The 26,707-nt window shown below is 36.4% G+C and overlaps 1 protein-coding gene across 2 annotated transcripts in view; it reads left to right on the top strand.

The window, feature by feature from the left end:
• LOC137862385 (contactin-3-like) overlaps positions 1 to 26,707 on the top strand; it is a 96,800-nt gene that overhangs the window by 48,141 nt on the left and 21,952 nt on the right. For both annotated transcript variants that reach the window (XM_068694384.1, XM_068694385.1), the window contains exons 3-8: positions 1,208 to 1,303; positions 12,458 to 12,661; positions 12,993 to 13,095; positions 14,102 to 14,286; positions 23,027 to 23,163; positions 25,459 to 25,588. In XM_068694384.1, the coding sequence (XP_068550485.1) occupies positions 1,208 to 1,303; positions 12,458 to 12,661; positions 12,993 to 13,095; positions 14,102 to 14,286; positions 23,027 to 23,163; positions 25,459 to 25,588 (855 nt within the window). The remainder of the gene's footprint in view (positions 1 to 1,207; positions 1,304 to 12,457; positions 12,662 to 12,992; positions 13,096 to 14,101; positions 14,287 to 23,026; positions 23,164 to 25,458; positions 25,589 to 26,707) is intronic.

A 26,707-nucleotide genomic window follows, 5' to 3' on the forward strand; every position in this document is an offset into this window, starting at 1 on the left:
TATTATGTGAGAGAAGACATTGGTCCTTGAAATGCATTTGCAGAGAAATTCAGCTGGAAAGCTGAAAGCAGCCCTTTTAAGAAACCCTCCTATGTTCAGTAACAAAGAATAGCAGAACAATATCTTATTGTGGCAATAAATGTATTATTTTTTTTTAATGAAGCATTGAAATTCTAATCACTGTGTGCTGGCTGTAGCAGCTGTTGCTTTTCAATATTAAAAAATATTACGTTTTGGGAAATAGCTATTGCTGGTCAATTCACTGCTGTTATGCTTTGTTATAAAGCCAGACTTATTTTAAGGACACCTCGAGGTTTTTGAGCATCTGTACGTATTAATATCCTTTATAAAGTTATAGACAAAACTGTTTTAGATTACTAGCTGACTTAGTGCTGTTTGAAGCGCGTTCTGTTTGGCTTTATTATGAGATTATTCGGGGAAAAGTCTCTCTTAGGGTAGAACCTCACTGTCAGTGCGTATTGATGGTTATATCCAGCTTAATTCAGGGTTACAACGAGGCCATACTTTCTCAGATCTTGAGTCATAAGTTTAGAGTGAAAGTTAATTTAAAGTTATAACAAATCCCGCTGCTCTACAATTTTGCATTTATGCATAGCCAGCAGCAATTGTTTCCCCTCTTATACAGCTTAAAATGATCCCAGGAGACCCGAAACAAGGCCGGGCGCCAGGTCAGGATGCTGAGGAGCAAGGCGCTCACCTTAGCCATGCTGCAAGGAATGAGCCTGATAATGCTGCCTGTGGGGAGGTGGTTGAGTTTTTTTCTGTTTAAAGACATGCATCCTTCTTCCCTATAGCTGCATTATTAGCATTAACATACAGTTGGTTAAGGAGCTCAGTAGGATTGTGATGCTATTTTCATCAGAGCCTTCATTTCAGAAGAAACAGTGGCTTAAAGACCCGTTTTTATGACTCCTTTTTAGTTAGCATAATTAGGGTGGCGTAAGCCTAGCGTAAGAACAAAGTTACCCATAGGATCTGTTCATTATGTTCTTGTAAATTATTTCCTTCAGTCCCAATTCTGTCATCCTCACTTGTACAGAACAGCCATTTCTTCTGCTGTGCGCTGCTGAAATCGCTGAACCTCTTGGCATCCTGAGAGTCGATACCAAGAGCTAGAGAACATGAAACCCTGTGCACTTTGCCTTTCTGTCTCCTAACATCCAGCTCATCTTTTTTTCAAAAACAGATCCTGAGAGCTCCCGGACGAAGATGAGGAGCGCGGTGTCAGTGCGAGAGGGGCAGGGAGTTGTGCTGCTCTGTGGCACGCCACCTCGTGCAGGAGGTAAGGGGCACCCGCGGCTTTCTGTTTCCACCGGGGCCGGTTGTCGGGATGGGGAAATGTCTGTGTGTCACTGCAGAAACCTGGCAGGGAGGTCCATCAGGGAAAGCGAGAGCGAAACCTGCTTTCCTGAAGTAAATGCAAAGAGAAAGAAAACAAACCCAAAGCTAGTGGAGAAGAAATGGGAAGGCAGCACCCAGGAGAATTTACTTTTATCTTGAACTGCCTTTCTGTCCCTGGCAATTACTGTGCATTTAACATGTCCGATCTTTATGATATTTCCAGTAATTAACTGAGTCTTTTCTTGAGTTAAATTCTACCCAATTTCACAATTGCCAAGCCTCAGTGAATCTAGTTTTCTCTATGGCCAGACAGTTGCAAAGATTCTGTTCTTGTCTGTTGTTATTCTAGTCTATGCATGTTTTCTTGAAACTAAGGCATTTTGTAGCGTAATGCACTGATGCTGATATAATTAAAACATTGCCGTCTCGAGGGGAAGAGAAAGCCAGTTATATGGATTCTTTGGGAACCAGAAGTTGCAAGGACGTTTTATCATTTATCTGTCTTCAGTTTTCAACTAATTATTATTGAGCCTCCTGTAATATTTGGAAATAACTATTCTTGTTTGTTTTTTGTTGCTGTTTGGTTTGGTTTTTATTGATAAAGAGTCTCATTATTGAAGTTCTGTGACATTAAACATTAGACTTGATTGCAAAGACCTGGTAATATAAGCTAAACACTGTGAATACAATAATACAGGTATTGTGGCCTCTTAAATTTGGCAGAGCAGACACAGCCATAAAGTGGCAATTTTACAACTGTCTGAGCTTGCAGAATTTTTCTCTCTCCAAACCGATATGTACTCTTAAATCATCTTTATAGCCTTACAACAGCTTTGTCTTTTAGCTGCTGAGAAAATGGGTCATTCTCCTCTCTATCTGTAAGAATTAGAATGATTAAATTTTGCTTCTATGTGCAGTCCAGAGCCTGAATCACCCCAACCATTCCCACACTCGCATGCCATGCATTTGTGCATAGAGGTGGCCACATAACTAACTACAGCTCTGCACTATGAACATTTGAGGTGTTAAAGAGGAGGCAATGTAAAACATGCTCACGTTGCTCAGAGCTGAGGTTTAAATCAACAGGTGGGAGAGGTGAGGATTTCCTTCACAGTCAGCAGATGGGATTTGATTGACACCCCCACACTAACGGTGTTATTCATGTGCAAAAAAGAGCTCTGTGAATTATCAAGTAGAATTGAGAATCCTCAGATTTGTGTGTGAATTGGAGCATTAACCAGTGAAGTTTGTTATTTTTAAGAATGAGTTTGTTATTTTTAAGAATGAGTTAATAATCTGTCTGGGATAGTTTAGAGAGAGTTGACCTGAGCTATTTGGGGTTCTGATGGTTGTTCAGCCCTTTCCACATCTGTAGGCCGATCATTACTATTATTATTTGATTCTGTATTTGTTGCACTGAGCTATCAAGTAAGTGTACAAATTCTATGCAATACTAATTCTGAAAACCTTCTCAAATACCTTGTTTTCTCTCTCCCTTTAGCCTCCAAAATATTGTTCTTGTATGTTTTGCTGCTTTGCACAATTTCTAAGCTCTTGTTAGCTTGCTGGGGATTTGCACTTAGGTTTAAGAAGCTTTTGAGAAGAGATTTGATTAAATTGTGATTATTCTTCTATATACAATATTCCAGTTAAAATATAAACCAATGTTCATCACAGAAGAAATAGCAGTTTGTAGTATGGAAAAATGAAATTGTTTCCCTTCTGCAGTTTGGCATACTTTTTGGCTTATCTTAGCTACAAATACTGATGTAAGTAATAAGAATATCCATTTCAGTGGGGAGCAGATTACTCATGCAATTGGCAATACTTTTGTCCATGAGGGTATGGACATCTACCATTTCAACCAACAGTGAAATTCCATTTAACTTGCTGTTAGTGAAAAGGGTGTTCGATGCTTCCAGCTGAGTGCACCAATCCATTTTTTCGTTCTGTGTTTAAATGTAAGCTGCATTACAAACCACTCAAATATTTTCTTAAGAGTTAATGCATTTTCCCTTTTTATCATTCCTTGTTTTAGCAGTCTTGTTTGAGATTTACTGAATGGGAGATGGAATGAATGACTGACATTGTGAAGATGTTCCCTATCTTTATGGTGTTTTTTTGTTTTTGTGTTATAGCTCTAACTGAATGGAGATGTCTGTGTGACTCAGTGGTTGCTATTGGTTTGGGGTTTCTAAGTAAAACTGAAGTAAAAAGTTTTAATAATTTAAGTGCATTTTTTTCTTATCTTTGTGTTAAGTTGTATTCTAATTGAACAGCGATGTTTGGATAATTAAGGTGCTCATTGGTCATTGTTCTGCAGATACTGACAATATTTCTGTATATAATTTTAATTCTGTCAGAGGTAACCTGTTAAAAGACATTTTTTTTCACAAGTCATGACCCACACATATTTGAAAGGTAATATGACATCTAAAATTGATTTATGTAGGTCTATTGCTGTCTTTCTCAATTGTTATAATCATTAAATTCTATACAGCTGTTTTGACTTTCTAACGTGCTACTGGTATGACTTTGATGGTTTTCAAGGAGTGCTGATGTAGCAAACATCTCAACATATCTAATATTAAATTTTGTATAATAACGTGCAGCAGGTTTAAAAAAAATCATGAAATGCTAATTTTTTCCATTCTGCCAAGAACTGAAAAGGCTAGACATATGGAGATCTAAAAATGATTTTTCTCTACTATTGATTTTGTTCCAAAATCAGTATCTAAGGACTGACAAAGCCCCAAGTAAAGCAAATCTGGAAGTTCCTTTAGGGTATTACCTACTAATGCTACTCCGTGTGTGTCTTGATTATCATGTAGTTTTGTCTTCAGGCATTATGATTTCTATTATCTTAATATTATGTTTTCTATTAGTTTAATACAGTCCATTTTACTAATTTAACAGTGAATTTGGATTTCAGAAGATGTTATTAATTTGAGGTTTTCTCTATTATTTGGAGAAAGCAGTGTTTCATAGTGTTCCTAATGTTGTCTGGGTTGATTTCAGAGCTGCTTTATACACGGAGAAAATTATGATAAAGGTAGAGGTAAAGATTTTTGTGATGGTTATTCACACTTTTCAAGGCATTCGGACTTGCCTGAAGAGCGAGGAGTAAGTTCTGTGTTGGTGGATACAATATGAGATGTGAACATAACCCACAAGAACTTAAGTAAATGGCAAGAATGTTGTGGAGCCAACAAACTGTTGCCTACAGCTCTGGGAGGAAATTCCACTTGCTTTGTATTCATGATTAGCTGTGTGTGACGTGTATTCCTATTTCCTCCAATATGGCAAATATATTTCTACATAAATGCAGAAGAAAAAATGTTCTCCATCTTAATATCATGCTCCGACAAATGAAGACTTAATTGATAAATGAGGCCATATTTGAATGATAGTGATCAATCTAGCTCACAGCTTATTATTTTAAAGCTGTGGCATGCTGGTTTGAAACAATATTAGATTACTGAAAAATAGATCCCAATTTATTGCTCACTGCTTGGTATGACAAATCATTCAGTGAATAATGTCATGTCTGTTGCAAATTAGTATTTAGACTTGCAAATTTTGCTCATGTCTCTGTACTGCCATTTGGAGACCTGCAAGTTCCAGCAAGACCATGCTTCATGAATAACATAGCATGGAAAGTATCTCAAACGCCAGAAATATTTTGAGGCTTTGGCTATTTATTTCTTTTCCACAACTCTTGAATCACAATGTGTGATTTTTTCAAGGAGCTGTGTATTGAATTAATTTTGCGGGCTTTGTAAACATTTCATACCTTTAAAACAAAGCAACACCAAGCTGAGAGAACTCCAGAATAGTTTTTCTCCTGCCCATCTGTGTGTTTTCAGTAGGTGCAAAGCAGCCTGTCTTTGCACATCTACTTTTGCTTTTGTTGCAGATTGTGGATGACACTCATCTGGGCATGAACAATAAATCATCCTTGCAGTAGGCACATTATGAGGTTTTTGCTCAAAAATGCATTCTAAGGAGAATAGCAAGTTGAATATTGTAAAAGCAGTGGCCTTAAAAATTGTTCCACAGCGTTCTCAAGCCGTTCTCAATCTGCCAAGGAGATACGGTGTTTTTATTAAAAATATATATGTTTTGCAATAGCCCTTCTGGTGTCGTCATCAGCAGCAGCACAAATTCCAGCTGACAGTTTGAAATCAAATGATACCTGAGAGACACTTATATTTGTCCATACAAGAGACAATAATACATGTTCACAGCTGGAGTTTACAATGATTTCTCTCTGTCAAAGCCTTATTCTCATCACCAGTAACAAACCAATGCTGCAGAGAGACGCTTTCTCTGTTTTCTGCTCTTTATCTAATCCAGTCTTGCTAATGCACCTTTTCTGTTGATATGCCTGTGTTCCAGGCTGAAGTAAAATTGACTGAAATTAATATATTCTTATTTATGTATTTGTACGACATGTGCAGCTACTGTATGCTATGTGCTTTTAAGCTAGGGTGAAAATCTATAACTGGTCTAAGAAACCTGTAGCAGCAGATGCATGTTTCCAGTTTGGGAAAGGGCAAACTAGACAAGCCAAGTACCACTCCACATTCTTTACAGAACCCTTTATTAACTCCATGTTAAAATGCATATGCACAAATGGGTTTATGCCTCTTCTCTTCCAAAATTTTTTTTATCCCTATGTTGTTTCTTTGGATTTTTCTATCACTTTTATCTTCTCTACTAAAATATTTTAATTTTTCTTTTAGAAATAGGATAATTGATTAGAATGTGGCAGGAGGGAGAGGCTGCAATCCCAGCACACACTCAGAGCTGATCACTGCATTGTTAACAAGAGTACAGAAAGTAATTGTTTTTCACAAGGGTTTCCCAAGTAACTTCTCCTAAATGAGTTTTTCCAAAGAAATTTGAACTCATACATGTAGAAGTTTGTCACTAATTACTACTACCACTATAAGCGTTAGAATATTTCTTTGAAAATTTACACTTGTGTATTTTCCTTAGTTTATGTCACTAGTATTTAACATTCAGAATAAATCAGATGTGTTATATTTGAACAACAAGCTAAACTGTCATCTTTTTATCCTCAATTATTATACGCAAGAAGCAATTTAAAATACTTTCAACTGTTGAGAAGGCACAACAGAGCTGTTAGAAAATGCTCTGAGCGATCGCATATAAAGTTCTAGGGATGTGATTAAAAGAATAATTTGTCATTTGAAATGGATATGGCTAATGGGTATATGCTTAAATATTGCTTCCTAATGCAGTTTCCTACTTTTGTGCATACGTCCGGAGTATGAACAATTTGATCAGAGCCAGTACATTTTGAATGACATTGCTAGTCTGAAACAATTAGTTTAGAAATGTGATAAAGAGAAACTAATCCATCATCCCTCACAGCTACAGGGCAAAAGAAATTGGGATTTTATTCAGCACTGGAACCCAAATGCAGAAAAGCACTTTGTTAGACTTTTCCATTAGTGTCTGGATTTCCTTCAGAGCACCAAGCAACATTTAACCTGCCAGTTAAGGAGCACTTCTGTATTACAAGGTCACGTTCGGTTTGAAACTTAGCACTAGCTAATGGTCAAATCACACGTGTGACAGGAGAGGGCAAGGACGAGGGCACGAAAAAGGCAGTAGGCAAGGCTGTATTGCTGAGCTGCTTTTCCAGTGGTTACACTGTTTGGAACTGTACTTAACGTGAGTTTGTCTTTTGTATTAATAAGGAAAGAATGCTGCCAGTCTTGAATATCTGTGTTTCCCAAGGATGAGCTTAGAAACATCTACTTTTCAGTTACAGTTGTGTGCTTTGCATTTGGTGTTGCTTTGAAAGTCTTTAGGAAAAACTGTACAAAATGTTGAGTACAGAGAAGGACAGACCTTTCTTTATGGACTGTTTTACGGTGCTGGAGCTTAGTCACTGGTGGCAGCTATGCTGAGGTAACCACCTGGATTGTCTGATCACCACTACATCAGCCTATAGCTGTGGCATGGTAGATACAGTTCCCGATGTAACTACATTCAAGGAACTGCATCTTTTTTTTCCTTTTTTTTTTTTTTTTTTTGTTTTAACATCATGTTAGCTCATTTCAGAATCAAAAAAGCAGACTGTTACCATATTCCATTTAAAAATGAAAATTAGGTGCTAGCTGAAATTGCAAGGATCCCACTTCAAGCTGAAACATTTCAATATTCTTGTTAAATGTGTAGATTGAAATTGCAAGACATTACATAGGTCTCTGGCACTGCTCTCATTGTTGTGGGTTATTCCATACACAGAAGAAGTTGCATGCCTAATTACCTGCACAGCATGCTGAAAATTGATCTTTTATATTTTATCTACAAAATAATTCACCTTTTATGCCAGAAAGATTAATGGTATACATTAGTTTCAAATCAGAGTATTTCCCATTATACTCTGGAATAAAATGAGTTTCTGAGGATACGTTCTTCACTTTTTGTAGTTGGACTCAGATTCCCATCAAACAATTTACATTTTATATAAACAAAAAATACCTTTAAGCAAAAGAAGAGAGTTATTCTAAAAGTTTTGGGGGTAATTTCAGCAGCTCTTGTACTCCCAACTTTTTTCATCTAGTATGGTGACAGAACTCCTTTAACCAGATACTCATTGACTCAGGCAATGCCAGAGGTAGTCTCTATGTGTTGGATGTATTGCAGAAATACAGTTTTCTTCATTCTAGTGAGCAAAATACTTAGGTAAATTATATCTACTTTAAGAAATAAGAGGTAGTTGTGAGAAGTTTGAAGCTAGCATATACAAGATAAAGCGCATGATGGCGCCGGGGCCTCCAGAAGTACAGCGGCCTAACCTCGCAGTAGTGCAGTCCCCTCAGGATTAAGCTGCAGCAAGGTAGTTTTCTTCCAGAAAAGAGCATCTTTAGGGGGTTCAGTGCATGTTTACCTCATGCAGATTTAACTCCCTACCTTTAATTAATTAATGTCCCATTGGCAGGGTGTTCCCCGCACAGGGCCATGCTGGCAGATGGACACTGCGGCCTATAGCCGCGAGGTGCCGCATTCTTCACGCTTTCAGCTGAGGCTGGGCCAAATGACAAACTAATTGGTTTTGTTCATAATTACGTAATCTGTCATTATCCTCTCAAAACCAGAGTTGCTTTCCCATTACTTTTAATTTTAACTCTGAGGTAGATAATTTCAAAATACTTGGGTTTTCTTCCAGATTTCCATGTCTTTAATTGCAGTTGGTATCATTACTAAATTTTCTCTGATTACTCCCTTACAAACAGTTTTTTGAAGGCATATGCAATCCTGTGGTTTAGGCGGAATTGTAATTGAAGAGAAAATAGCAAGATACTTCAGCTTCCTATTATGTCTCTAGTACAGAATATTTTAAAATCTGAATTGTAGGACTTCATGAAATAATACGTATTTCAGGCTTAATGAGGGCCATGAAACTTCTTTTGTTAAAAATGAAAACAACAAAAAACAACAGCAACAAAAAAACAGAACCCCTAAATGTTGTTGAGTCAGCTCAGTGCACTCCAAAATCGAATACATCCATTTCTTTTCAGGATTACTTATGGATACATCAGCTTCTGTAATCAATTTTGAAAATAAGAACTTTCAATCAGTTTCAGAACAATATTATTCACATCATTTACTTCTGGCTGTCTTAGAAATCTCATTTAAGGTGTGAATTAGGGAACTAGCTGATGCGTATTAAATAGGTGTAAAGGAGTGGCGGTCCAGAAGAAAAGGATTAAGAGACGGTGGGGGAATGATAAGTAGAGAAGACCTTCAGACCTTAGGCTTTAGTGTATCAAACCAGCTTTATGAATGATCCTGCTCCTTTGTTGCAGGCCTATCTCCACTGTTGTTTTCTAGCTTTTGCTGTGCTGACTTTCTGAATTCATTTATAAATTCCCCAAACCTGTATTGACTCTTAACATTCTGTTCATTAAAAATAAAGTAATTCCAGCTCCATTCAGTGGTTCCCCACTGATATGCAGGTCTGTCTTAAATAGGAAATGTGCAATATAATTAAAAGTAATTTTTCTTCAAAAGCATTTAGATGTACTTAAGACCTAGTTTTGAACCCAGTTAAAAGCTACTAAATGTGTGGGGCTTTCCTCCCCGCTATGTCCCTTTAGCAACATTACATTTTTCTTACATTGGAAGTTTTCTGAGAGCTCGCAGATGGCAGGAAATGGCCATGGCAGACCACAACAGTTGTGGTGATTTAATTGTAGAATCTTATAAAATTTCAGTTTAAAAATGACAGGCAATTTTATGATTTTTTTTTAATTGAACATTTAAGTGCACAAAGGGCCTAGAACAGTATGAGCATGTTGTGGCTGGTAAACTGCACAGTAAATAATAATCAAATAATACTAAATAAAGAGTAGAAGCCAACCATGATGTAGTAAACAAATAAAAATTGAGTAATAACTGTAATTTCCAATACCTTATCCATGTATGGTCTCCAAATAAGGAAAAAATGTGTTGGAAAGCAAAGGCTTAGATCTCTGAGGAAGCCCAGGAGAGACGTATTATTTTCATTTATAACAGAAAATCAACTGAAAATTTGTAATTGACAGAAAGGGAGTGAATTTATATCCCTTGAGGTGCTGTAAGATCAGCAACAAGCAAGTGGTGTAAACATAATAAATCACAGAACAAGTTGTTTAATATGAATTTTGGGGGGAAAATCAGAATACAATCTTGTAAAGTACAGCAAATACAGAATGAGATAGTGGCTGTGGGGCACTGGTAACGAAATACTCTGTGTTTAAGAGAGTCAATGAAAATGTATGCTGAATGGGAAATTAGGTTTCCAGGAGTGCTTATTCATAGGCTGTCGAAGGATCTGATTAAACTGAAATACACTTTGCGTGGTTTTCATAATCATAATGGCTGATTTCAGTGACTTTACTATTAGCCCAGTAAAAAGATAATGAAATCAAGCTGCTTTTTGTCCTGCTTGGTGTACAGACATGTCCATCCCTGTTGAATGTTAAGAATAATGTCTTGTTTGTTTTTGTTTGTTTTGTTCTGTTTTGTTTTGTTTTAGAATTAAATAAGATATTGAGTTGAAGAAAAACAAGTAGCTCAATAAATACCAGAACTAATACTGCGACTTCCCAAACTTTAGAGTGTGTTATAAAGCTGAAAATGTAGATCTTTCTTTCATTTTTTTCCTGCTGTTCCTGAATTGATACCTACTTCATGCTTTCCCCCATTCTTATGATCGCTCTCATCCCGTAGCAGATCTCATAAAATGTAGTAATTTTCTAGTCTTTAGCAAGACCATACACAGGTTGTGGACCCGTTCAAACTCTGTAGGTGTACTCTCTATCATCTTTTTTATTTATGCATTTATTTATTCACTATTCATAGTGGTTGTGATAGAGTATTGAACTTTAGCCAGAGCCTTGCACCACCAATGGCACTCCCATCACACTACTTACTCAAGCCCTCTCTGTTCAACATCAAAACATTGGCGCCTTGTTGTAAGATGGGAGAGCAGTTATATAGGGCATATTTTTTTTGTTGGCTGTGTCTTCCTTATGAGACTCTTGTGGCATATCTCAGACATCTTACTGAAGTCAAGCTCTGTCGCAAGGTTTTGCCTCCTACTGCACTAACTACTCTGTCTTTTTGTACGAAATCCATGTTGGCTTCCTTGGGATAAATTAATTCAACTTCTCTTGTTACCTAGGAATAAACTTTTTGGCTCTGTTTCATTGGAGGAGACATGCTGTGCAACTAGGATAGTTGACTGTTTCCAACAGTAAAAATTTCCCAGTATAACAAAAGTTTAACTCTTGAGAATATTCCTGAGAATGTTAATTGTTCACACACACGTTGTTCCTGCGAAATTATGGTAATGGAAAGAGTTTAAATATTGATTGAAGAAAATTAAATGCAATTATGATAAGCCATTTCATTTGATGCCTTTTTTGCATTAACCAGTCCATAAATATTTTAATAATTTAATTTGTTGAGTGTTTTTTATCTGCACTATCTTACCTTTTGTTAAATTATTCTGTTGGCTTGGTGCTTTCCTGGCTGCATGTTCATACTCAGCTGTGGGGGTTATGAAAATGCCAACCCTTCCTTTGGTGGCTGCATCCAAATGTATGCACTTTCAAATTAAACCTGTGCAAAAAAAAGGAATGATCTCCATTTTGTAGGGGCAGTGCAAATGCTACAAGATATTTTAGCGCCAAGGCAGGTCAATCAAACTATAATCGTTTCTAATTAGCACTTGCAGAAGCTCTAATCTTTTTATAAACTTTCAGCTGAGTGGCACTTGGGTGAAAAATTATTTCTTGCCTGGAAAACCATTAAAAATTAATTTCCTTTCATTCTGTAGGATATGAATGAAAGAGGCACATGGCTTCTCACATGCCAATTAGAATTGGATACACAGCTCAGAGTGCTGTTCAGAGGGGAAAAAAAATTAAATGTAGTTTTTGCCAAATCTTCTGATTTGTCTTTTGAAGTTTAGTTTTCCTTTAAAATGCCTGTAAAGTACTCCAGTGAGGGCCAGTTTGCCATTTCATGCAAAGATCTAATTTTTGTGTGAAAAACACAGTTTTGCTGTGTTCTGAGCTCCTCTAGGTGCTTTTACTTCTTTTGACATTCCTTTCAGCTGCATATACTCCTGTGCCATTTCTGTTAAGTATCTAGCTGGGCTGCTAAGTAGATACTGAATGATATTTCCATTTTAACAAAGTCTGGTCTCATTTTTTGCTGTCTACTCCTCTTCCCGTCATATTAAGTCTTAAGAGAGTAGATCAAAAAATATTATTTTGTAAAATATTTTGAATTCCTTTCACATTTTTCTTCTACTGGAAGAGGTATGGTTTCATTGAAAAAGTGGTTTGTTTTAACTTCTTGGGGTTTCACTTGTTTCTGATGTGTTTTTATTTTTTTGTTTTTTTTTATCACTGGTTCTCTGGTCTTGTTTAATACATAATGCAATATTTCTATGATAATTCTATAAGATACAATAAATAAAAAAAGCTCTCTGAAGAATAAAAAAAATGTGGAAAACCCTACCAAACATCGTTACCATCTTTACTTATTTTTTATAACCAATTAGAATTGTCATTTGCTTGGATCTTCAATGAGTATCCATCATTTGTACAAGAGGACAGTCGGCGATTTGTGTCTCAGGAGACCGGTCACCTCTACATAGCCAAAGTGGAGCCATCAGACGTGGGAAATTACACCTGTGTCGTAACCAGCACGGTGACAAACAGCCACGTTCTTGGGTCACCTACTCCTCTAGTGCTGCGCACCGATGGTATGACTTCCCCTTTACCTGCGACTAAACACCCCTTCTTTCATTATGTTCCATACAGCTAGTTGCCGGTGATTTTTTTTTTTTATCTTCTGGTGTAATTTTTCATGCATTCTCAGAATACTGGTTGCTTATAAGAAGATAAACTATATTTGTTGTGTTTTCCTCTTCCTCTCCTACCTCTGACTGATTTCATTGGAAGGTCCCTGTGCTCGAATTTCTAAATGGAGTGTGGTAGGAATAAACTGAATTTTGAATGTAATGTTATGCAGCACTAAAGAGAGAAAGGTAGCTTCAGAAATGAAATATGACCTTTTCCAATTGTCTTGTATAGGTGTTATGGGAGAATATGAACCCAAAATAGAAGTTCAGTTTCCTGAGACACTTCCTGCAGCTAAAGGCTCGACTGTGAAGCTAGAATGCTTTGCACTAGGAAAGTAAGTTCTCATCTTCACCTATACTGCAAAGCTGAAGCATGTTAGCGTTCATTGGCGCTACAGCTGTGGACATCTGGCAGTCTGTCGATAGTTTTTTCTAAAGATCTTGCTTTGACCATCACAGTTACTGCCTTGGAATAAGAAGGGAAAGAGCTTTGGAGTCACTCTAGTTGTTTAGAATTAAAATGTACGTGTTGGCAACACAGGAATTTACATTTCACTTCAAATTCTCTTGAATGAGATCAATGCAGTTTTGCAGATGTCCTTTGAAGTAGCTCCACTTTCTCAGGGTAAAGGAATTGTTGTTGAAGTCAGTGAGAATTTTCACTGAATTTTACTGTTAAATATACTTGATGCTTTCATAATATTGTTCTTCCTTTATAGCTGAAATAAAGATTAAAATACATTCCTCTTCTCAATGACATTTCACACACAATTGATATTTTTTTTTGTTTCATAAATGATCTGAGAATGCATTTATGTTTCTGTAAATGTATTTACTAACCACTCTGCAGTTTATTTGTAGACAGTTTGTCAAGCACTCGTAATTTTAAACTCCAGAACGGTAACTTAATTGTGTGCTTTTGCTTCTGTTCCCCAGCTACATGAGGGAAAGTTTTGAAATCAGAAAATGAAAGGGTCTTCTAGGATGGGAATTGCAGAAGACTTGCCTTGATTCCCCTTCCATGGAGGGCACTGGTGTAAATCTCTCCTGTCTTCAGGGGAGGCCAGTGCTGATTTACAAGAAATTTTAGTCGCTTTTAGACAGTAAAGCAGATATTCGTGAAAAATGTGATGCTACAAATAATATCATAAGGAACAGAACAGCATATGCAAATCAGTTACCATGCTGTCTGACCATCTGTCATGTACAGTATTAATACTACTTTTAACACAAGCTTTTGTCACTTCTGGGGTGTATTACATATTAGTTTAAGTGCCTAATTTTGACAGTCAAGTATGTGAAGCAAAGTTGTTTACTTAAGTCCCATTATCTTGTATTTAGCCCTGTGCCTCAGATTAACTGGAGAAGAACTGATGGTCTGCCGTTTCCGAGTAAAATAAAGCTAAGGAAATCCAATGGCATGATTGAAATACCTAATTTCCAGCAGGAGGATGCAGGGTTGTATGAATGTATTACTGAGAACTCAAGAGGAAAAAACATTGCAAGAGGACGTCTCACTTACTATGGTAGGAAACCTTCTTTCTCCCTCTCTCCCACCCCTCTTTGCACATGATATGCGAACCACTCTCAAGTACTTCTGCATTTACAAACCGTCAAAAATCCGTTCTTAAAAATTGCTGGCATCTTAACAGCTTATAGAGAAAGAAGATAAATTTTCCACCAGGTTTTTGCATAACTTTTCTGATAAACATCCACATTCAAAAGAATAGCTAAGAGTAGTATAGAAAGAGCTTGTATTTATTTAGAAAAATGCTGGAAAGATAATATATGTATATATATAGAAACACCTTAGATTGATCGTGGGTAAAACCTTAAATTTCCAGTCAAATTTATTTAAGGTATTTATATAGTCCTCACATTTGCAGAAAATATAAATTTTATATTGCTTTAGGAAAAGTTGATTGATGGATGTTGTCAATCCTTTGCTTTCCAAAAAGACAATTTTACTTTCTTAAAAAAAATAAATAGGACAATATAATCCAGTATAGGAGATGAAATAATAGGAAAGAGCTGGGAAACTGACAGAATCTCTTGTGCATTTATAGAGTGAAATGAATATTAGCAAAGCACATTGGTAGTGGTTTAAAGAAAGAGTGATTTCCATAAAAGTGGTAACTGACAATTTTTGTGAAAGCCAGATATTAGCAAATTTAGTTTGCTTTTGGTAAATGCCAATTTAAAGAAGGTTTCAGTCTTCGTTTTCAAGTATTTTCCTCATCTAGGAGTATTTGAGATTTATTCTTAGGAAAAAAAAAAAAAGTTGTGTAAAAAAGCACAGAAAATACCTACTGTGCAACTTTGTACAAATGTTCTGTCCATTTACTTAGTCTGTATGGGAAGCTACTTTTTACTAGAACACAGTGTTGCAATGTAGATTTCAATCAATGAAGATTTTAGTTTAGGGAACAAGATTTGATAAAGGAAAAAAGGTGTTCCCAATCCAGCTTCCAAATAAATAGCTGTATTAAATTTTCCATACACTGGTACTAATTAAGACTTTTTTTTAATAGTAATTGTGGATAACAGGGCAAAAGAGCTAGATGTTTTATCTGCCAGTGTCATCTATAATTCTAAACTTGGTACTTTGTATTTGATTCTATAAAGTGGCTTTTTGAGCAACCTGGTTTAGTAGAAAGCATCTCTGCTTATGGCAGGAGGGCTGGAACTGGATGATTTTTAAGGTCCCTTCCAACCCAAACCATTCTAGGATTTTATTAGCTTCTTGAAAAGTTTCAAATAAATTGCAATTTGTCATCAGTTTGGTTCAGTACTCCTATGCCAGTTTGAAATCAGAGTAGTTGTAAGATACATGGATGTAAACTACATGCCAGATAGAATTTCATTTGTTCATGAGTTATTATATATAAATAAATTGTATTATATAGTTATTAGTTATATCGTTATAAGATAATTTTACGATGGTGAGTAATTTTGAATGTGACATGCTTCCCAACTTCTGTTCTCGTCAATCAAGTGCACAGAGCTCAAATAAAGAAAGTTGCTAATCAATAAAAGTAAGCAAGTTGCAGTTTTGTAACAAGGAAATTGTGATTTGCAAGTGCTCAGTGTGAATATTTTCATTCCAAATCCAGAAAGGGATCTGAACTCTCAAATGGAGTTAATATTCCAGTATAAATATCTGTCTGCATTAGATTTCTCCCTAATATGGGTGTTTAGACTGAAGAGAATAATGAGACTTGTAATGGCATTAATGGTACTCCAACTGTTTTATTTCATTTGTTTTGCTTAATGAAACCCATTCTGCAGAATTAAGTAGATTTGAGGTTTTTTTTTCATATTTTATTACTTGGTTTCATTTTTACAAACAGAATACCAACAAGTCTGTTGTCAGGATAGGGTAATTTTAAACCTTTCTGACAATTAGGGTTTTTGTTCCATGTGAAAATGAATAGTGTTCTATAACTGAAGGTTATACTTTCTGATGGTTTGCCGTTATGTCTGATATCAGAGCTCAGAAATCTGTCTGGTAAAGAAACATAATCGTATGCCAGTTAGTCTTCCAATAGAAGATCAATATTTATGCACTTTTAAGGAACTTGTTCTGAAAGCAGATGAGGATTTGGGTGAAAATTAATGCAGTATACTGAAGACTTAGAATAAAAATCATCCATCTGCCATAAAGCACCAGCCCTGGCAAAGATGCCTCAAATCCATGTGGCAATGTTAGTGGATGCTGGTTGCTGTCTAGAAGTTATTTTGGTGGAAGTCTAGGGTGGATCTGATAATTATATATAGAAAAATATAAGCATTAGAAATGCCTTTTTATTTCAGCAGTGGCAGAATTTATTTTTCTATCCTTGGCAGAACAAAAAGAGGTTTCTGTCCTATCCAAAAAAGTTTAAGAAGAGCTGGGGTTATTCTCCATGTTGTCTTAGTGAAACAATGTGTAAAATACATCTCTTAAGGGAAAAAAATGGGCAAAAATGCGTCATTCAACTGAAAATAGGCAATTTTCCTTTCTTTGCAGGTTTTTAAAATTATGTGTAAGTGAAACATAAACCTAATACTAAGAAAAAGCTTTAAATATTTTGTTTCTTTGCTAGGAAACATCTGAAACTGTAAATCTTGAATTCTGAAACTTGGGGTTTTAATGCATAAGTTGTTTGATTAAAAAAAAATAATAATAATTCAATTGTTTACTCTTCTTCCAGTAATGAATCATGGTATTGAAATCATAAAGCACTTTAATACGGGCTCAACTTCAGTCATGCCTCTTGTCATTATGTCAAGAAGGATTATAAATATGTTCGGGTTTAGAAATCCTGTGGACCTCTATAACTCTCTTTATAAAAAATGAAATGGGTCGATTTTTTCGAATTTCATTTTAAATATACCTCTGAAGATATAGTTGAAATTGATAATTAACATAGATATTCCAAAACAGATATTATGGGTTCTTTCATAACATTACTAACAGACTATTAATCTTCCTTTTTCCTTGTGAAGGATTATATCAAGAAAAGCCCAACATCAAATGTTTGGTTCATTGTGCTCTGTACAGTTCCAACTTGTGTTTAATGATATTTTTCTCCCCAGTGGAGTTCAACATGTGCTAAATATAGGATGAGATTATCTAACTTTGATTTAATATAAAACCTGAATATATAAATAATTTGCTTTCACTTTAGTAGTATATTCACTTATCTTTGCTATTACCCCTTTCCAGAAAGAGATAATGGAAGAAAGAATCCGTGACTTTTCATAGCATGGAAAAATAGGAAGAAATTCATTACATTTTTAAGGTGCAGTTAAACAACATGCAACATGGTAGAGTTATGTACAGCTGTTAATTTTAAGTATAATTGAAGAAAATACTCTCTAAATTAGCACAGGGTGATTCAACAGAACTCATACTTGACAGTCAGTACTAACATAGAATGTTTTATAGGGAGAAAAAGTATCTGCTGTTTTGCTTTTGCTCTGCATTAGTGTTTTTTAATAGCAAAGGTGAGTTGTTGTGCTCACCAGGATGCCAATGGTCAAAGTCAGGCAGCAAGGTCGCTTCCACTTGCTTGTAACAGCTGCCGTTTCTGTGTGCTTAGCTAAGGCATGAAGGGATGTCAGGGGGCAGAATTTCCATTTTGTGAACATACAGACCCTCAGTAAGAAATAGACTCTGTATAAAATACATTATAGATATACCATTTGGTAATAATGTACCACTAAAATTATACTGAAACACATTACTCCTGAATGTGGAAGAGCCTCACTGTTCAAAGCTTTTGTCTGATAGCCTGACCCCATCTTGTTCATGGAAAGGTCTTCAAAACATTAGCTACAAAACTGTAAAGAGCTAAATACTGTCAAGAAGTTGCTGACATTTTTGACAAGTAAACTTAAGGTTGATCACTGTCCAATTTAATTGCCCATATTTTTTATATACTAAGACTTTTCCCAATGATGTAGCAATTGCTTGTTGCTTCAGAGCGTTTTTATTTTGGAATGGAAGTGGAAAAAAATGACATTTTCGGGGACCTTTGGATTGAAGTTATTACATGCTTCTTTAGGCCCCATTGTTTTATCAGAAAGAGCTATCTGTGCTTAAAGTCACTTGAATTTTTTAGATAAAAGTAGGCTCATCACTGCTGTAGGCATCAGTATGAGTGTCGTAGTCTGACTTTCAGAGAGATATTACCTTGGAAAATGAAGGTTACATTTTCTGTTTTTACAAAACTTTGTGAATTCCCAGTATGCTTCATAGCCGCTTTCTCTTGAACTATGGAAAGTGCCTTTTGACTCTGATTTATTGCCTGACTGCTGAGCTATACAAAGGTATTTTCAAAAGAGATTTCCAGCCCAGCTTTCAGACTGTAAATTTCAAAGTAAGGATGTGTGTATAAGCAGGCTGCATCTTATGTGTGAGCTCCAATTAGGGACTGTTCTGGAAGAGCTTCCCGTGGTCTTCTGCCTCTGAGCAGAGGTAAGGCAGACCTCGGTGCTCTCTGGGAGAGCACAGTGTGTCTGAACAAAAGTCATGGTCCTGAAGCTCTGCCTTTCCTGCATATTTTTCGTATGGTTTACAGAATTTAAAATGATATTTTTATTGGAGCCTCTGACTCGGAAGGCAATCAGATGTAAAGTTTCCTGTTAACATGCATCATTGCTGTTGCGGAGGCTGAAAGGTACAACACAAATTATTTATAAATCAGGTCTCAACACAGTGTCTGGAAAATGTCAGCTTCTTCAGCCACTGCTTCCAGGAGCCTCGGCACAGTCACTCCTTGCAGTTGGTCTTCACTCTCACCAAACCCCAGAACAGTCATTGCAAAGAGGTTTCTTAAAAAGCTAACATGGTGGATCTTTTTCCCCTTATGGCCAACAGGGATTCCCCTGGGTGTAGTGAAGTAACAGTTGTTCTCTTCAGGATGACCAGCCTGGCCTGTTAGCTGGAAGCAAAAGGTGGTCATAGTCAATAAGAAAAAGATAACTGAGTCTTCTCACCAGGCTAAATGTTATTTTTACACAGTTGTGTCATTTTTGCCTGAGCAACTGTGAGTATTACGAGGAATATATAAGGCAATAACAAATGAGGTAAAATGTAGGCTGATGCTTTTACAAGTAACTAACTGTGAGTCTGATGGCTATGTTTTTTAGAAAATCAGTTACCTACAAGTATTTTGTCCTAAGGGGAACCTCTTATGAATGTTTTGTGAAGATTGTACTGCAAGTTCCTGAGAATTGCAAGTATTATCACACAATTACAGATTCCTATCATGGTCACAAACCCTGTGCTACAAACTCCATTAAAATTCACTTCCAACCTCACAACTTACAGGTCATTGTATTTTTTTTCATCTCAATGGAAATGTGTTGTCTGTTTGCCTGTTCCCTGCTGAAGGAGGAAGGAGTGGTGTCTCCAGAAAGAGTTTTTGTTTTTTTTACCAAGTCATTACAGACTTCATTCAGGAGCACAGATATGGTGGTTTTGTCTCCAGACTGAAAGCAGACGTTCTAAGCAGGTAACATTTGCCTACCAGTGAGTAGACTTCAAGAGGAATGTGGTTGTTTCTTCAGAATCATTAAGGTACAGTTGGGCAGAGCTCAATAAAAAGGGTAGTGCTGGGCTTGGAAAGTGATGTTTATCTTTTGAGGGGATACGTAGATCTACCAATATGTGACCTCCTGTCTGCACTTTTCTCAGTTGCTGCAATATGGACATCCTTACTTTTGCCAAGATTCAGAGTATTTCGTGGAATAGTCTCATCTGTGATTGCCCTGCTTAAGCCATCTATTTAATTTTGAACTGTTTAGTTGAATGATTTTTTTCTCAAAGAATTTCCAATATTTTCTACACTCATCGTTAGAGACTTTTTAGATGTGGAAGATAGAAAAGAGTATTTTTCTTTCTGCTGGATTCCTTGGCCAGTAATTGGAAGAGACAAAGAGCATCCGTCAAGAAAATCACTGAAGTCTACATCAACACTTTCTTGCAAATGCTCAAGCACCATGAATTTCACACGCTGTGAAAAGCCACACACTGGGGCTTTGGAAGCTCTGTTCTCTTTGTTTCTCTTCTGAGTGGTGGTCTTGCTCCCACACTTTCAGATAAGTTTGTCGTATATACCCTGGAGACTTGGGAAAAGCCTTCTGTGGAGACTGCCTGACATCAAGAGTCCTAAAATGCAGATTTCCAGTGAAGTCGGTGTTTTTCTCTGTAATGAAATTGAATCCAAGATCTTGAACTTGAAAATAGACCACAGTTAACCTACTTTCAAGTGAAGATATGCAGCAGATGTGAAATATTGTACATGTATGAATCCATCAATAATTCACGGACTGTTGCTTGTTGCATAAATATTTAGGTATGCAAAGTGCAGGAAGCGTGCTGACATGGAGGACTGAGCTTTCAGCCCCTTGACACATGTGGGACAAATACTCCAAATGACAACATGAGACAAAGCAATGGCTCTTTCTTGAACTCCAGTGTAGGAAAGTTAGCTTTCGGTATTTAACCAACATTAATATCAGTAAGATAATACATCTGTTTGGCGCAAAGACAGTTATCCTGTCTTTCAGAGCTAACCTTGATAAAGAGAGTGTAAAAAAATATATGATCCCCAAATTAGTAAAAGGTATTAATCCTCATGTGGTATAAGAGACATGCAAAACAAAAGAAATGACAGCAGGTTCCACTGTCAGCAAATACTGGTTGAATTCCAAGCCCTCCTAAGTTAATATCTAAACGAATACGTTCTAGTAAATTCTTCCTATGAAAAGTTAATCCTGAATATTTACACATAAATCATAAACAGAATTAATCCTTGTTATCCTAAAAGTATGGTGCAGTATGTGATCATGGTGAGATCTTATCGCTGCATTTCAGAACATAAGATGGAGAGAGAATTTATGTGCTAGAAAGGAATGAATCTTTTTAACAAAACGAATACTAGCCCTCATTCAAATGTTGGTCTGCTGGTCTCGTGCCTTTGGCAATGGAATAGGTTCAGCTCCCAGCTGTGCTGCAGACTTCCCTTCTGACCATAGGCAAGTCATTAATTTTCCTGGTCTGAATTAATTGCTGGTATAATGCTATTGTAGTGAGAAGTTCAGCAGGAATTAATCTGACCTTATGTGCTTCCAAAAGTCATCTATAAAATAATGGTATTTTCCTTTTTTTTTTTCTTTCTATTTGTTTTGGTATGAGAGTGATAGGAGCCTGTATTTAAGGAAATAAAGGATTAAATTTCAAATGTCCGTTGTGTTTTAGAAGCTGATGCTATTTAGTAGCCAAAGTCTTGCTAAAAGAAAATCTTCTGAACATTTATCTACATGGCTGTGTCTCATGTACATTATATAGCTTTTGCTTTTTATATGGGAAAAAAGTATAGACTTCAATGTAATGTGTCCAGATTATCCAGAAACTAAAGTATATAGTTGTCAATGTACAGCACTGTCCTGCTAGATCATCAATGTCAACGTTATTCGTGAGGTATCAAGTACTCTGAGATGTCTAAAGATATATCCTCATTCAGTGCAGATTTTTAGTAGAGCAAGGAACTCTAAAACTTACCTTTTTGGTCATAGATCAACTAGAAGCTTTCAAAAATGTGCCTTTTGATTTGTAAATATTATTGTTATATAAATATATAGTATTTATTACTTCCTTAAATGTCTTACTTCATCTTTCTTTGGTTTTAGATATTTTTTTAAAAAGTGCTTCTGATTCATATCCTAGTTCTAAATTGCTTTTCATCAGTCATCTTAAGTTTAATCAGACAAACATATAGTACAAATAAAAATGACACTAGTTTAGAAAGTTTAGCTTCAGTATTTATTTATTTTTATATGAAAAAGGATCATTTTAGGAAAATCTTTAAAGTAGTCAAATTGGGTCTAGAAAATTCCATTCCTGTAATTACATTTTTGCAACCCAAGTTTCATTCTATTTTTAGTCTTTCTTTTATGCCATGTTCAAAATTATCTTATCTAGGAGACATAGCTTATATATTGACATCATAAACTTTCTATCAATTTGAATACATTCAAAGAAAATTCACACCAGTTAGCTATAAGACAATTATGTGCTATTCTGTGAAATAGCACCGAAGGAATAAACTACTGTTGCCTTTTATGAATGAGTGTTTTTTTTTCCAAGTAAGCTTTTTGTGTTTTTTTTTATCCCCATGAAAGCTGTAGCATTTTAAACTATACTTTTACACTTTTGATTGTGTTTTAGTTAATTCTGAAGGATGTATAGTTTTAATAAATCAAAATGTTCAAATTTTTGTAGACTTTGCTGAGGACTTTTTCTGGCTTTCATCACCCAAACGCTCTGTTATGTCTACTGCTATCAAAACCAGTCTTGTATCTTTGTTTTCACCCATAGAGATGGATGTTAGTAATGAAAACAATTCAAATGGTATTTGAAATTAAGACTGGCATACCATTACATATTTTAGGACTTAACAGATTCTTTTCAATATTAATTTGATGATTTGGCTACATCAATTATTTAATTCCAATATTGCTGCTAATTTCTTTTTCTTACGTTTACCTCAATTTTAAAGTTGTGTTATTTAATCATTAGTGATTTTAATATCAGTTTGACTGATTCAGCTTTAGTGATCTATAATCTCAATTTTCTTTTGTTTTACTACTTGCAGTAAAGATGTTTAGAAGGAACAGTGAGTAATTTCTTTCATTAGGTGACTTGAAGCAGAACCAGTGAGAATCTCTGGTGGTACAGTAACTAGTTAGGGTTGTTGATATGTATTTCATCTGCAGCAAAACCTCACTGGATCCAGACAATAAAAGATACCGAAGTTGCTGTAGAGGACACGTTATACTGGGATTGCAGAGCCAGTGGGAAGCCCAAACCATCGTATAGGTGGCTGAAGAATGGAGAGCAGCTGTCAATAGAGGTAACATTCACTTCTGAAAAACACAGCGATATGCAAAAGTAGCAGTACCTCATATAACAATGAGAATTCACAAAAGTCCGTGTATTTATGTCCAGAGAAATATTTTTATATAATTTTCATGTTTGTTTGTCAAGAGCATCCAGTTGGAAACTTCAAAAGCTGATATGCCAGAAACACAAAGGCAAATTATCTCATACAAAAATATCCTAAAAGAGGTTTAAAAACAATGGTAGAACCAGAGAAATAATTACATAAAGATGGACTGGAGAAAGAAGTTAATTAAAGTTATACATTAACAACCATAAATAAGGGATGGAGAACTTAAATTATTTTGTTCTACTTGCCATTGTAATTTCATTAAAGGTAATAAGAAAAGATTTTGAAACTTCTTGAGGAAGACAAAATTGAGAAGACAAAAATTGTAAAAAAAACACAGGTCACCAGTTTTTGATGCAAAGTTTGAAATGTAAATAGCAATGTAACATAATTCTTTGCTGTAATACAGTTGTTAACGTAGTGGAAAGTAATCCTTTTGGTGACAAGGAAAAAATGTTGTACTGAGGATGTGTGCCAGATCAGGAGTGCAGAAAAGCATCTGATACCCCTATTGATTTTAGTTCTCACTGCTGCATTGAGGAAACCACAGAATTCAGCTTATCAGGAATATAAACCAGGGGCAGTAGGCCATCGTAGGAAGGCATTTTGCCCTTAGCCAGTGCTGTCAAGAGTACTTGAATGTTGTGCTCAATGTTGGCACCCACAGTTGAAGAAGGACTGCTCAAGTGAATGCAGTGGATGGCTATGAAAAATGATCTAAGCACTGAAAAACAATTCTTACCATTCAGACTGTTATAGTTATATGCTCACTAAAAGGATTGGTAGTGTTTCATGGACAGGTTCAGTGAGGGAGTACAAAATATCTCGGTGATTTAAGAGCGCTGTTACTGTATTACACAAAGTCACTGAGGTAACGCACTATTTTACCTTACCAGTAAGTACAAAAAATACCTTCTCTCATTCAGATTTTGCAGTTCTCCACCATGGAGCATTGGTGTCAAGCCTTGAGGCATGATGTAAGGGAATAAGCATGGCTCTGGAAACGCTTAAGGGCTGTACGCTGTAGGACTAACTCATTAAAGGCCGGCACTGAGGAGGCAGCAGAAGAGGAGCTCTTTGTGTATCATGAATTGTCTTCGGCTCCTTTACTGCAATAATCCTCCTTCATGCTGGGTCTGCTCCACAAAAGTTTCCTGCTGGGGTTGTTCCACTAAGCTCCTCTTCGCCATAAATGAATCTGACGTAAGGAAGAATAAGAGCAGCTCAGGATGCTAGAAATAGAATCAAGATGTGGAGATTCAGGCCCGTTCCTTTTAGGGCCTGTTTTGTTCTTTGTCTAACTGCCTTGAGCACCTTACAGTTAACTGGGACCTGTTAGGAAGGGAAGGAGCTGAGCTGAGCTGCCTTAAACAGAGTCACCCTTCAGTGGGGCCAGCTGTAAGCAGCCCTTAGCAGAAAGGGCAAAGAGGGAGTACTGCTGCATTAGGCCTAGGGAGCCATATCTGAGGCGTTTGTTAGGCTCTTCTGCTCAAAAAAAAAAAAAAAAAAAGAAAAAAAAAGAAGAAGAAAATGTTTTTAAGAATGCAGTTTGTCCCTCTGTTTATTATTGTTTCTCTGTCTTTCCCCAGAGGAGAAGCTCTTTTAGTTTTGTCTTTGTCACTGGTTCCTTTTGTCACCAGCTCCTATCACTCCATCCTTCAAAGCAGTCACTTCTTACCATAATTCATACAGTTTTCCAAGAAGTATCGAGGTGAGAAGCACCCTATACTTCAGTAGCTTTGTCAGCTCTGAGGCACTGAAATGCATCTTCCTTTTAATGACTGTTGGAATTTTTTCTGCATAGTATTACAGAGAGCTCATTAACAAATGGCAAGTGTGAAATCTCTAAATAGTATGAAATGCCAGTGCCATCTGTATATTTTGGATACTATAGTCTGCTGTGAGGTGCTTAGTAGGATTTTGTCCACATTTCTGGGGAAATATGAGGGTATTTGAGGCTAAAAAGCCTCTGTGAAACCAAGCAAATTTGAAGAATTGATTTTATACGCTGCATTGCTAAATCTCAGCGCTGCCATTCCATGATATGGTCATATCAATTATTTTGGAACTGTTCTCACATATATGCTGTTACATCTACCCCATTTATCATATTTATGCTGTCCTATTCATATTTCTTACTTATTTTAAATTTTTCACAGGAAATATATCATCAATAAAGGTATTTTTCTTAATATTCAGGGAAGGATCCAAATTGAAAATGGTGCACTTACAATATCAAATCTAAATCTGACAGATTCTGGCAGATACCAATGCATAGCTGAAAATAAACATGGTGTCATCTCTTCGAGTGCAGAGCTCAGGGTTGTAGGTAAGATTTTCCTTTCTACTAAAACAAAGACCTCATTCTCCCTCTCTACACCCCATCCACTACTCCACCTCGGAATTATTTCTACTTTATAACTCACTCAGTTGCTGTGACTGAAATAAACAGTTTTGGCAGCCTAATATCTTTTTATCTGCAGTGCCGAGGACTTTATTCATCTATTTCCAGAGGATTTGCAGTCCGGTCGTTCATTGCTTTAGAACAGAACACAGATACATTATTAATTAGGGGAAAAGCAGACACAGGGGCTTGGACACAGGCCTGGAGATTAAAACCTCTCACAGGGTCTGGAATCAGCACTGGCTCAGCACATCACTCAGCTGCACTGACCTTCTGCAGCGTGGCTCCAGCGGTCCCAGGGGAGCAATGTCATTTAAAAGCAATAGGCTGCTCTTGTGTGCAGCCGTTCTTGATCGAGGGGACAAAGAATTGTCATTCAGTCATTCAAATGATGCGTGCTGGAGTCTAGAATAAATGACAACCATTTATTTGAGGGAAATGGTGAACTTGCAGAATGCCATATGCATTGATATGTTTGTGCAATTTCTGCTTCCAACATAGGAAGATTGATATCAAAACTAAGCCTGTAAGAGGAGTGTGTTTCAGGGCATGAGTTATTTCCTTTATATTGTATAAGGTTACACTCAATCAGCAGACTGCTCGCTCAATCTCGTTCTCCTAAAATACTGAATTTCCTTCCAAAGTTCACTGTTGACATAGATAGAAGCCATGTGCCTTTTCTCAACTGCTAGCTAATATCAGCTACACGCAATACAGAAGGAGCTGTGCTGTAGTTTTGTGTCATTTAACGTACCTGATGTGGCATTGTACTCTGACATGAAAATAGAAGCCACACAATTCCTTGAGTTTAAATGAGTTTTAATGAGTTTTAATGGTGTTGACTGCCCTCACTGGACTTAGACAAGTCATGTAAGCTCAAGTTCAGCAAAGCATAAAGTTAGGCATGTGCTTGAAGCTCGTTGGGTTCAGTGAGCTTCAGATCAAATAAAGTCAGTATGATCTTACGTGCGTGCTTCATTAGGTGACATACTTTGCAAAATGGAAACCTTTACTTTTTGTACCAGTGTAAGGAGGAGAAACGAG

The sequence above is a fragment of the Anas acuta genome, chromosome 11, assembly GCF_963932015.1.
Source record: "Anas acuta chromosome 11, bAnaAcu1.1, whole genome shotgun sequence".
Lineage (NCBI taxonomy): Eukaryota > Metazoa > Chordata > Aves > Anseriformes > Anatidae > Anas > Anas acuta.